The sequence below is a fragment of the Polypterus senegalus genome, chromosome 18, assembly GCF_016835505.1.
Source record: "Polypterus senegalus isolate Bchr_013 chromosome 18, ASM1683550v1, whole genome shotgun sequence".
In the NCBI taxonomy this organism is placed as follows: Eukaryota; Metazoa; Chordata; class Cladistia; order Polypteriformes; family Polypteridae; genus Polypterus; species Polypterus senegalus.
Window position 1 is genome coordinate 24366333 of NC_053171.1, and position 13243 is coordinate 24379575.

At 40.5% G+C, this 13243-nt stretch overlaps 1 protein-coding gene across 3 annotated transcripts in view; it reads left to right on the forward strand.

Moving 5' to 3' along the window:
* Nucleotides 1–13243, forward strand: part of LOC120518574 (RAS guanyl-releasing protein 1-like) — a 200038-nt gene that overhangs the window by 176931 nt on the left and 9864 nt on the right. For all 3 annotated transcript variants that reach the window (XM_039741444.1, XM_039741445.1, XM_039741443.1), the window contains 4 exons: nt 7294–7398; nt 8968–9077; nt 12717–12861; nt 13108–13144. In XM_039741444.1, coding sequence (XP_039597378.1) covers nt 7294–7398; nt 8968–9077; nt 12717–12861; nt 13108–13144 — 397 coding nt within the window. The remainder of the gene's footprint in view (nt 1–7293; nt 7399–8967; nt 9078–12716; nt 12862–13107; nt 13145–13243) is intronic.

Genomic DNA, 13243 nt, shown 5'->3' on the forward strand with positions numbered 1-13243 from the left:
GTTTTTCCAATCTAGTCCTAGTGACTAGATAAACGCAGTTTCCTGTATTACACGTTGCCTGAAGAAGGGGCCTGAGTTGCCTCGAAAACTTGCATATTGTAATCTTTCTAGTTAGCCAATACAAGGTGTCATTCTGCTTGACTTCTCACTACATCCATAATGGCTACCACGGTACAACACCTTAGTAATACAGTAATTACAATGATAACACAAAACTGAGACGTTACAAGTCTTGCATAAAAAAGCAAGACATTAGAGCATTGACGATACAATTACAATACAATTTATTTTTGTATACCTCAAAATCACACAAGAAGTGCCGCGATGGGCTTTAACAGGTCCTTGCCTTTTGACAACCACCCAGCCTTGACTCTCTAAGAAGACAAGTTAATCTCCCTAAATAAACTCTTGTAAGGAAAAAAAAACAAAGAAACCTTAGGAAAGGTAGTTCAGAGAGAGACCCCTTTTCAGGTAGGGTGGGCATGCAATTGGTGCTAAAAAAGGGGGTAAATACAATACAATACACAGAACAGAACACAAGTAATCCTCAATACAATCTAATAGTGAAATAGAAATATTACAAGTTCAGAGCAGAATTCAACAGTAGATTATATCTCATAATATGATTTGGATTTGTTCATCAAGCTGCCCCCATTGGCCATTCCACAGCTGAGTCAGCGCTGGACCAGCCAATCCAATGAAAGGACCCCTCTACGCGACGACTCCTGTGATCCTCCATCAGAGATGACCTTACTTTAGGCAGGCAAAATAACTTGGCAGGTGGGCAGTGGGCACCACCTTTTGAGAATTAGGCTGCAGATTGTCCTAGTTGCTGAAACCCTTAGACTTTAAGGACGGGTGATACACTAGTGAAGTAGTCAGAACCGAATCTTAGGGTGGATGAACCTACACCAAAGAACGGCTGGCAGAGGAATCTTTGAATTGCTGGACTGTTTGAATCCAGCATGCGTCGTACTGATCCACACTTCAAGTGTCTTCACTCAGTCTTGTACGCTGTCCGCTCAATTCGTTATTAAAACACAAGCAGGGCTCACAGTCTAAATATTGGAAGTGCAGAAGGGGAGAAAAAAGGCTCAGGTGGCAAAGACTGGGACAGTATATGAGTGCCATATGCAGAAAACAAGTAAAGGCAATACTGTATTTGGTTAATTCACGAACAATCAAGGATGGGTAAAGTGGATGAGATAAAGGGGCACTCGAGTATCTGGCAGTTCTAAAGCGGCGTTCCATTTACCAGAGAAGTTGGGGCTGGGAATGACGTCACACCCGTATTGACCACATTCAGAAAACCAAAATGGACGTCCAGGAAAACCTTTTTTGGGTTTGGTCCATCAGAATAAATAGCAGTTGATAACAACGCATTACGCTGTGTTTTGCGCATACGAACGCCATAGCATCATGTCCACGGAGAGTAGTTGGGCAGTATTGTGTGTAGAACAAATTTAATCAAATCAAAATTTACTTATAAAGCACAGTTTAAAAAACACCATAAGTGTAAATGAATGTTCTGTGCAATAAACTGAAAAAATAGCAAAAGCAAATCAATAAACATACAAAAAAGAAGAAAATGACATAAATACTAAAACAAATAAGTTAAAGGAACCAATTAGCAGATAAACAATTAACAGAAAAACTGAATATGAAAAATTAATAAATACTCATATACAGAGTGAAAAAGGAACAGACTTGAAACACCTAAAAAGGTTTGGGGCAGCCACCCTTATAATATTCCTGGATTTTTTATTTTTATTAATTTTATTGCAATCCATACAAAGCAATCAAGTTTTTACAAAAAGAAAAGTTGAGTTAAGAACAGATCGATCCCCACCCCTGAGAGAGAGAGAGCAAGACAAACGGCGTAAGATTTAAGGCTTGTAAACCTACCTAAATTAATAAATTCTCTGTGCTTTATGAACTTATTTTAAAATATTACTGATTAGCTCCTGCCATGTTTTGAAAAAAGTCTGTACGGATCCTCTAACTGAGTATTTGATTTTTTCCAATTTCAATTAGTATAACACATCGGTTTCCCACTGACTTAAAAGAGAAGAGTTTGGGTTCTTCCAGTTTATCAGAATGAGTCTGCGTGCCAAGAGTGTAGCGAATGCAATCACAATTTGTTTGTCTTTCTCCACCAAATGGATTTTAAATAACAAGGAACTGCTCAAGTCCAAAACAGAACTGACGAGGGCTGGAAAAGATGGTGGCTTTAAGGGATTAGACCGGAAGTGATGTAGGGGAACTGGAAGTGAGTGATGTCTTTCTGACGTCAACCTGTGTGTCGGAAGTGATGTTCTTCTGGGTGCCGGAACCGACATCATCGGCACTGAACCAGATAGGTTTTCCCGTGGCTGGTTTGTAGAGATGACAGGAGAAGGTTTAGATCACCCTACCACCCCCTGGCCTGGCGTAGAATTACCTTTTCTTGGTCCACACAACGTTCCCCTACTCGCATGTGTGTGACAACAGGCAATCGAAAGCAGGTGTGTTTTAAGTCTAGATTTAAACATTTGGGTTGATGATGCTGACCAAATTTCAATTGGCAGAGCATTCCATAAATTTGGTGCTAGAACTAGAAAGGCACGCTCACCCCTAGTCTTCATCCTAGACTTTGGCACGACCAACAATTGCTGTCGAATGGAATGCAGAGAGCGGACTGGTGTATACGGGACCAGCAACTCGGCCAGATAGGATGGGGCAGCACCTTTCAATGACTTAAAAACCAAAAGTCAGATTTTAGACTGAATCCTAAATTCAACTGGGAGCCAATGAAGTGATGCCAGAGTTGGAGTAATGGACACAACTTTCTGAGAACCAGTAAGAAAACGAGCAGCAGCATTCTGAACCATCTGCAGCCGAGAAAGATGAGATTTACTGATTCCAGAATAAAGTGAATTACAATAATCGAGCTGCGATATAATAAAAGCATGGCATACCTTCTTCAAATCTGAGTGCCCCAGGAATGGTTTGACTCCAGCAATGAGACACAAGTGCTAATAAACAGTATAATATTACACCTTTCACTAACGTTGGCAGTGTATGTCGTCATTTTGGATTGACGTCACAATATGAAGTTGGACAGACTTGGACTTGACGGGCCAGGCCTGAGTTTCTGAGTCTGAAAGCTGACTTTAGGGGCATTCCAGGTGACAATTTCTACTAAGAACGTGGAAACTCTAACTCCGCACTTCAAATGGAATGCAGCATAAGAACGACTGTTGATTAATGACTGCTGTTCACAGTCTCTTTCATAAGTTTTATCTTTGGTAGATGCCATGACGGAAAAGGCAAGCTTTAGGACATGTTGTTGGTTCAGGATGGATCTACTGGCTGGCAGGCAACTTGAATGGACACGTGGGAGTCTGTGCAGTTGAAATAGCCTTGTGCTGAACTTTGTTTAAGAAATAAATGAGCATGATGTGAGTCTGGTGGTGATAGGAGGACATGTTAAGGAAGAACAAAAGTCAAGACATTGTGGAACATGCAAAGGTACCCCTTATAGGAAGGTGTAAATCCAGGAACACGAAGGAAGATAGGAGGACGCCTGTGCCTGATCCTGAAAATCTCTAATCTCAAAGACTGAGGTTTCAGAAGCTTCTCCTGTATTGCAGGGTGGGTTTAAAGACGCATGAAGAACACCTCCAAGATGGAGGGAGAGTGCTACAGAAGAAAAGTCAGAGCTAAACTGGCAGTAACTGACATGATGTTTATTAGACAGCCCCACTGGGTAAAATGTAACACAAAGAAGGAAATCAGAGATGTCCTCACCAAATGAAAACGACAAGCGGGGTCGATCAGCATGGAGTAATTATGTTCAACCAGAAAAGTCCCTGCAAGACATTTCTTCCAGAGTTTCTGAACTACAGGTACTACAGCTGCCCTTGGCAGAGGCCAATGTTTGTGTAAGTCTGGGTAGAGCAGAGCTGCATTTCTTGAGGTCAAACCACACGTGACTCTGATGTACCAAAGGCCTCAAGAACATCTGCCAGTGAACTGAGATCAGTGCCAACTACAAAGCTTTAGGCTCCTATTTCAAGATACTGTACGCGTTTCTTTCTTTTTTCAGCAATATTAGTAAGTTCAAAATGCTTAAGGGACTGGTCACGTCACGGAAGTGGGCCTTACTGGGGGACACGCTTGAGTGTGCAGCTAAACAGCACAGCTCTCACACAGTCCATGGCGGTCTTCAACTGAAGTCTGGTTACTTGGTAATTAATGCTGAGGTGATGCTTTGATGCCTTCAGAAGCTGCTTTTAAAGGGTCACATTCTTAAACTTCGTCTCCTTGCATTTACAAGCTCCCAAAAGTTACCTTAATGTTTTACAATCAAAAGTGGAAGTAAAGCAAGTAAAGAATTAAAATGGCAAGCATCAGGCAGACGGCTTGTCATTTTCTAATCTGCTTAATCCAGACCAGGGTCTTGGGGTTGGTGTGAGTTTGGAGTCTATCCCAGCCAGCAGAGGGCGCAAACCCTGAACAGGGCACCACACACACATACACACACAAACCAATATACACACACCATTATACACACCCCAATACACACACACCAATATACACACATACACACCAATGCACACACACACCAACACAAATACACCAATAAACATCTCAATACACACACACCAATATGCACATAAATACTCAACCACACCCCAATACACACACACAGCGACACAAACACACCAATAAACACTTCAATACACACACCAATCAGGTTGCTTTGGCTGTATGTTTTGGGTCATTGTCCATCTGTATCATGAAACACCCGCCGCCCAATCAATTTGACGTCATTTAGCTGGATTTGAGCAGACAGTACGTCTCTGAACACCTCAGAATTCATTCGGCTGCTTCTGTCCTGTGTCACATCATCAATAAACACGAGTGTCCCAGTGCCACTGGCAGCCATCACACTGCCTGCCTCCACCGTGTTTTACAGATGATGTGCTATGCTTTGGATAATGAGCTCTTCCACGCCTTCTCCATACTTTTTTCTTGCCATCATTCTGGTAGCGGTTGATCTTGGTTTCATCTGTCCAAAGATTGTTTTTCCAGAACTGTGCTGGCTTTTTTAGATGTTCTTTAGCAAAGTCCAATCTAGCCTTTCTATTCTTGAGGCTTATGAGTGGCTTGCACCTTGCAGTGCACCCTCTGTATTTACTTTCATGCAGTCTTCTCTTTATGGTAGACTTGGATATCGATACGCCGACCCCCTGGAGAGTGTTGTTCACTTGGTTGGCTGTTGTGAAGAGGTTTCTCTTCACCATGGAAATGATTCTGTGATCATCCACCACTGTTGTCTTCCGTGGAAGTCCAGGTCTTTCTGCGTTGCGGAGTTCATCAGTGCTTGCTTTCTTTCTCAGGATGTACCAAACTGTAGATTTTGCCACTCGTAATATTGTAACAATTTCTCTGATGGGTTTTTTCGCAGCTTAAAGATGGCTTCTTTCACCTGCATGGAGAGCTCCTTTGACCGCTTGTTGTCTGTTCACAGCAAAATCTTCACATGCAAGCACCACACCTCAGATCAACTCCAGGCCTTTTATCTGTTTAATCGATAAGACATAACGACGGACTTGAACACACCTGCCCATGAAATAGCCTTTGAGTCAATTGTCCAATTACTTTTGAGACCCTGAAATGAAGGGATTGTGTTAAAAAAATGCTTTAGTTCACTCACATTTTTATGCAATCGTTTTGTTCAACCCACTGAATTAAAGCTGAAAGTCTGCACTTCAACTGCATCTGAGTTGTTTCATTTAAAATTCATTGTGATAATGTACAGAACCAAAATTAGAAAAAAAGCTGTCTCTGTCCAAATATTTATGGACCTAACATTATGTGTTTAACTGGGATTTGTTGTGAAGGTTTGATTTGTAATCCACCCGTTTTTAAACTCTCACTATCTAAGCAAAGCATCACTGGGCTTGACTCATCCGCCTCCTCCATGTGGGGCATAAGGGTAGAGGTTGGCACAAAAAAAAAAAGAAATGGATATTTTCAAAACATACTCATTTTTTTACTGAATGCTGTAAGTTGTTATTTCCTTTGGACTTGGCAGTGATAAAGATCTGTTTTGATGTATTTTGACAGTTTTTGCAGGCAATTGATTTACCTTTGATAAGGCTGACAAATAAGATGAACGTCATAAGAGATGTATACAGTAGCTTGTAATGTGCAGTGCCAACAGACTAAGACAGAAACATGTTAGAAGAAAAATACAAAACTGTAAAAAAAAAAAGAACAGGTAAGCGGTAAGTTAAAATGAAACACTTACTGCTAAAAATAGTCTTAGAAAATTACTGGCAAATACAAAGATACAAATGACTGTAAATGCCGAAAAGCGGATCAGGCAGATGCCCCAAATTTCATGAGTGACATTTCTCATGTGCCTATCAATAGTGAAACAAAATCAGCCCTCCAGATAAAAAACACATTAAAGGCGATAATGTCTTAGTGGGGTAACGATCGCCCAATCTCGGGGGCTTTAAAATCTCAGTCACAGTGCCCTCTCATGTGTCCCAGTCAGGTCATCCCAACACTAGCTAATGGGATTCAGGGGTCACAGGACCACTTGGACCGCACTCTGCCTCAGCACTGACCCCTGCAGGAGAGAGCAATGCGAAATTCTACACTGGACACACCACAGAAACGTAGAGGAAGAAGGTCAGATTACTGGTCTTCAGTGTAGTCAATCTATATAATAGATAGATAGATAGATAGATAGATAGATAGATAGATAGATAGATAGATAGATAGATAGATAGATAGATAGATAGATAGATAAGAAAGGCACTATATACAAGATAGATAGATAGGAAAGGCACTATATAATAGATAGATAGATAGATAGATAGATAGATAGATAGATAGATAGATAGATAGATAGATAAGAAAGGCACTATATAATAGATAGATAGATAGATAGATAGATAGATAGATAGATAGATAGATAGATAGATAGATAGATAGATAGATAGATAAGAAAGGCACTATATAATAGATAGATAGATAGATAGATAGATAGATAGATAGATAGATAGATAGATAGATAGATAGATAGATAAGAAAGGCACTATATACAAGATAGATAGATAAGAAGGGCACTATGTAATAGATAGATAGATAGATAGATAGATAGATAGATAGATAGATAGATAGATAGATAGATAGATAGATAGATAGATAGATAGATAGATAGATAAGGCACTATATACTAGATAGATAGATATAGATTGATTTTTTTAACATGACTTCCTTTTCTCATTTCAGCCAATGACGCCGTCCAGACCTCCAGTAGTTGCTGAGTGGGCTTCTGGTGTTGCCCCTAAACCAGATCCGAAGACTATTAGTAAACATGTTCAACGAATGGTGGATGTAAGTCCAACATAAACATACAAAGATGTCTTGAATAGCGTATATACTCTGTGGAAAATGGCCCGGACACAGACAGGCAGACATCATATAATCACCCAACACACGTTTATTATACATCCTACTATATTGAAGGTGCAACACAACCCCAAAACCCCCCAAAAGTCCAGGCCCTCAAACAATGCCTCTTCTTCCTTCAGGCTGCCTCCACTCCTTTCCACCAAGACCTTCTCTCTCGTCCTCCCAACTCCAGCCCCCGAATGGAGGGAGGTAGCCCCTTTTATTCCCACCCGGACGTGCTCCAGGTGCCTCCCGATAATCTTCCGCCGGCACTCCCAAGTGTGGCAGAAGTACCGGCCGTGCACCCAGAAGCACTCCATGTGTCCCTTGTCTTCTTCCCCCCAGCACTTTGGCGGACGTACTGAGGGCCAGGGCTCCTCAGGCATTTGGAAACCCCCTGGCAGTGACCACGGGCCCCTATAGGGTTGAGCTTCCAAGCTCCATTCCCATGGTCCCCAAAGCCACCAGGGCAGTCGCCCCCTCGTGGTCTGGAGGAAGCACAAGCCCTCTTTCGGTCCTCCTGGGTATCCCGGCTGGGTAGCACCCCCAGCCACTCGCCACAACTCGCATTTAAGTTCTCCCATGTATAAGTCAGGACTTGATTTTATTGTATAATTTCTGGTATTTTATAACGTCGGTCATACAAGTCTAATGCGGAAAACTCACGCTATTGGTCCAAGAGTTTATGATATGCTAACGCCCACCTGAGAGAGTAACCACGGAGCACACGGCTTTTTTTTTCTATGTGGGTGTGACAATGCACTGTATCAGCATGTGATCCTAACACCTCTGAATCTCTCTATTGTGCCTACGTGACCACACGGTATTACCGCAGTACTCCGAAGCGACATTTGCTCTGATTTGCGTTTTTTGTATATCACACCCTCATACACCTTTATCGTATCAGCATCCCTTATCTATGATGGAGCGTTCGATCAGAAGAAAATATGAAGCTGGTTTTAAATTAAACGTCATTGGAGTAGCGAAAGAAATTGGTAACTGTGCTGCTCAGGAAAATTCAATGTGTCTGAGAAACTGATGCGAGATTGGAGGAGGCAAGAAGATGTAAAAAAAAAAAAATGAATTAATTGTCACATTTTTGAACGGGCGTAAAGTCGGGGTCTGATTTTATGATCGATTTTTTGTGTTTCAAGACCTGACTTATACACGAGTATATACAGTAATTATTCTCAGGGCAAAGTGACAACATTTTTGATTTCGATACAAATATGCAATATTTTTCATGTTCTGTATTTTTAAATTGTTCTCTTAATTTGACTGAGACAACTGTGGGCTTCTTTAGTGAAGAATTTTAGAAACAAAATTACAAAAATATATTTGCTTGAAAATAGGCAAAAATGGAGTAGCGAAAGCACAATAATACAGCTAGCGTATGCGCCTGACGCTTTATACCTCATTTTGAACATCCAGTTAACATTATTTGTTAGTTTTGGGGAGATAGGAGCAACATCCTACAAATCAAAACTGATAATTCTGTCTTTGTTTTTACAGTCTGTCTTCAAAAATTATGACCATGACCAGAATGGCTACATTTCTCATGAGGATTTTGAAAAGATTGCTGCTAGTTTCCCCTTCTCCTTCTGTGTGATGGATAAACAAAAGTAAGTAATAACTTCAGGTTGTTTAGTGTGTTGAGTCTGAACAGTACGTAGCAGTAAGCACTCAACTAATGCAACTGTAATGTCACACTGGGACAGCATAAGGACAACTGCAAACCTTCCTCCATCACCCTCATGTAATAGAAACACAGAAAGACCACGAGACCTTGGCAGGAGAAGAACAATGACAGGCTCTGATGAGATGCCCAGCAGTAATCGTTTAATAAATACTTGGGATTTTTTTCCTTCACAGTCCTGTAAAAATGTCATTTAAAATGTTTCCTGTGGTTTTCTGAAAGGAAAAATTGCTGAAACTCGATGAAAGTTATGCTAGGCAACAATAAACGCTGGTGGATATCTGAGCCTCTGCAAAATGAGTAAAGAGTGATATGAGTAAAAATCAAATGGTGACAGACAGACAGACAGACAGACAGACAGACAGACAGACAGACAGACAGACAGACAGATAGATAGATAGATAGATAGATAGATAGATAGATAGATAGATAGATAGATAGATAGATAGATAGATAGATCTTCTATGTGCGCTATGTGTGTGAATCACTAGTTGCTTCTTAAACTGGCTCTATTCCTCCAACTGGACACAGAATCCATTACATTCGTGATATTACAGCTCTCTGGCTTGTGGTGGCACTGGGCAGAGGAAGAATCGGTGGCTCCTTCGCCCGCCAATGTCAATAAGGTAGCTTATGCACAGTGGATGGCCACGTCCATTGCCTATCTATCTATCTATCTATCTATCTATCTATCTATCTATCTATCTATCTATCTATCTATCTATCTATCTATCTATCTATCTAGTGCCTTTCCTATCTATGTATCTATGTATCTATGTATCTATCTATCTATCTATCTATCTATCTATCTATCTATCTATCTATCTATCTATCTATCTATCTATCTATCAGACACTGCATAGCCGCCTCGTGCTCATGACACAAGCATTTATCTTTTGCCGAAATTTGTCGCTGCGTTTTTAGCTGTGTTGTTATTTTCTCTTTCTGTTTTATATTCAATGTATATTGGCGTATCCGCCACTGCAGTCCTTGCTTTTCTTTCTATAAGTAACCGCTCGCCACACAATCAGCTCTGTAATTGATGTTAAGCCATCTGTAAGCTTAGCGCCGGTTCTTCAAAATGTTTAAGGAACATTGAAATACCGGGAGGTCCGTACAGGAAAGGCTTTAAAACGTTTTGCCGTGGCTGAGACAGCGTGTACTTGAAGCCGTATACCGATAATTCTCTTTCCGATCAGCTGCTGCTGTGATTCACACTCAGATACAGTGATATAAATACTCCGAGTGCTGCAGTGAGAGTAATATGGAAAAAGATGATCCGCTGTGGCAACTCCTAACGGGAGGAGCTGAAAGAAGAAGAAGAAGAAGAAGAAGAAGTGAGAGTAACAACGCTAAAGCAATTATGGTATTTGGAATACTATGGCTGTTCCCTGGACCATTATATTGTTACAAGTTAATTACAATTATACAATTACAATAATAAATAATATGCGGTTAGTTTCAGTGTATTTATAAAGCCGCGTCAGGAAAATAAAGGTGTAACCACACAGGAACAGTAGCACTGCTTTGACGCTGGGTGCCGCCAGTTTGCAAAACCGAGCGGAGAACTTGCGTACGACAAGGCATGAGGTACCGTGGAAAAGTGCGTGGCTTTACGCCAAGTGTAGGTTTTATACATCGCGATTTGAACGTGGAAAAGTTCTTACCCAACATTTCTGTGCGTACGCACCATTTATACATGAGGCCCCTGGACTGTTGGGGTGATTGGTGCTGCGGCACTGGGTTTGTGCACTACTTATTGTGTAAATAAACTTGTGTTGGACTTGAAATGATGTCCGTCTGTCTGTGTCTGGGCTGCTTCCCACAATAGATAGATAGATAGATAGATAGATAGATAGATAGATAGATAGATAGATAGATAGATAGATTATGAGGCACTATATATAGATAGATAGATAGATAGATAGATAGATAGATAGATAGATAGATAGATAGATAGATAGATAGAATGAACTTTATTTGTCCCCAGGTGGAATTTTGCCGTCAATGAGGTCTCCTTTGACTTGCCATAATACAGAATCAGTTCCTCACATCACACAAACCCTCAGTGCAGTCCGAGGGTAGTTTTGCACTCTTCTGCTCACCAGTCACTCAATCTTTTCCTTTATCGCTCCAGTCAGAGAGGGCAGCACTAAATGCTTAATAAAGCCTGTGCCAGGTGAATGACACTATGCAGAATGTTTTCCCTCTTCTTTTGTCCAAGTCCATGTCGACTGTCTGCTGGTGCACTTGTCATACAGAATACAGCAGCCTTATTTTCCTATTTTACTTTACCATGAAATATAAATGCTTTACATCTAAAGACTTTTTGTGCTAAAGACGGCATGATAATGCAACTTTAGTCAAAAACACAATGGAAGGCAGAAAACACTTTAATGATCTGCAATTAGCATCAATTGGACCTTGAAAAGCAAAACAGAAAGTCAGGATTTCCTTTAAGAACACTCTAAGGCAGGGGTGTCCGGCTCTGGTCCTGGTGGGCCGCAGTGGTTGCAGGTTTTCATTCTAACCATCTTCTTAATTAGTGAGACACTTTTTGCTGCTGATTGACTTGTTTAGCCTTAGTTTTAATTGACGTGACTCAGACCCCTTAGTTGTTTCTTTTTCCTTAATGAGCAACCAAACAATAATGAGACACAAAACAAGCCAGCTAACCTGAAAATAAAGAAAGGTGAAGGTCTCAGTCATGTTGGTCTGCTGAGGTCACCAAAACATCTTGACGGTGGTCTTAGAAAAAACAGAAAATCAACAGTCTGCTGTGATAGAACGAGAGCACCGACAAGTCACGATATTCAATAACGGCTTTAATTAAAAGCAAGAATTGGCTTCTCATTAAGAAACTGTTTGGAGTGAAACCGGTTGGAGTGGGACGTTACAGTTTAGCTGGTCATCTGTCGGCTCGTTTCACATCTCATTTCTGTTTGGCTGCCATTTAATGAAGAAACGAATCAATTCAGAGAGCTGAATCCTTAAAAACAGGGCGATGAAAATGAAGTGGAAAAGACTTTAATTAGCAGTGAAAACTGGTCACTGTTTAGGGAAAGGGTTAGAATGAAAACCTGCAGCCACTGCGGCCCACCAGGACCAGAGCCGGACACCCCTGCCCTAAGATTTACTGTGTGCTTTTAGTAAAATCGGCATAGAAACAAACTGTAGTAAGTTGAAGATCTGAAAAGCCATTGTACGCTATGACTGAAGGTTAGAGCTTCAGCTGCTTGATGAGAAGGTGGGATGAAGGTTCCCTACTTTTCAAATTTAACTCACTATTTTGAACTTTTGGTTCCCGTCTCACAACATGTAACTAGTTTGCAATTCTGTCCTGTCATTCACATCAGCCAATCTTCATGAAGATAAGCCGTTTAGAAACACACCGACAGATGGATAATTCACTCAGACGCTCATTAAAATCTAGAAATGATCAGTTATTGAAGCTTGATAAGCGTGATAGTCATGTTATTTAAGAAATCTGTATTTTATAACTAAACTTTTAATACTGTTCGTGATCATTCCAAATCATCTCCATCCTTTCATTCTTCTCATAAAGGGAAGGCCTGGTCAGCAGAGAAGAGATTACGGCGTATTTCATGAGGGCCAGCGTGATTTGTTCCAAACTTGGTCTGGGGTTTATTCACAACTTCCAGGAGACCACGTACATGAAGCCAACGTTCTGTGACAATTGTGCAGGATTTGTAAGTAGAAAATGGATTTTCAATGGAGTAATGTTTATTCACATTCAGTTTTTATTCATTTGATTCATGATTCTAATTAAATTACTATCTGTTGGGGTAATTTTACTGAATTTGGTGTATCAGCTCCTATAAATTAGCAGTCTGCTTTGGGTTATGCAGAAATAAATTGTATTGTATTGTATTGCTAAACCAGCAGTTACAATTGCGAACAATGAAAAACAATATTTTTATATTTTCTTTTTTAAGCTCTGGGGTGTCATTAAGCAAGGATACAGATGTCGAGGTAAATATGATCTTTTTATATTGTGTTGGTTTAAATTTGATGGTACATTAGAAGAAGCAAAATATATATATATATATAGCTAATTTGACTTGTTTCTTC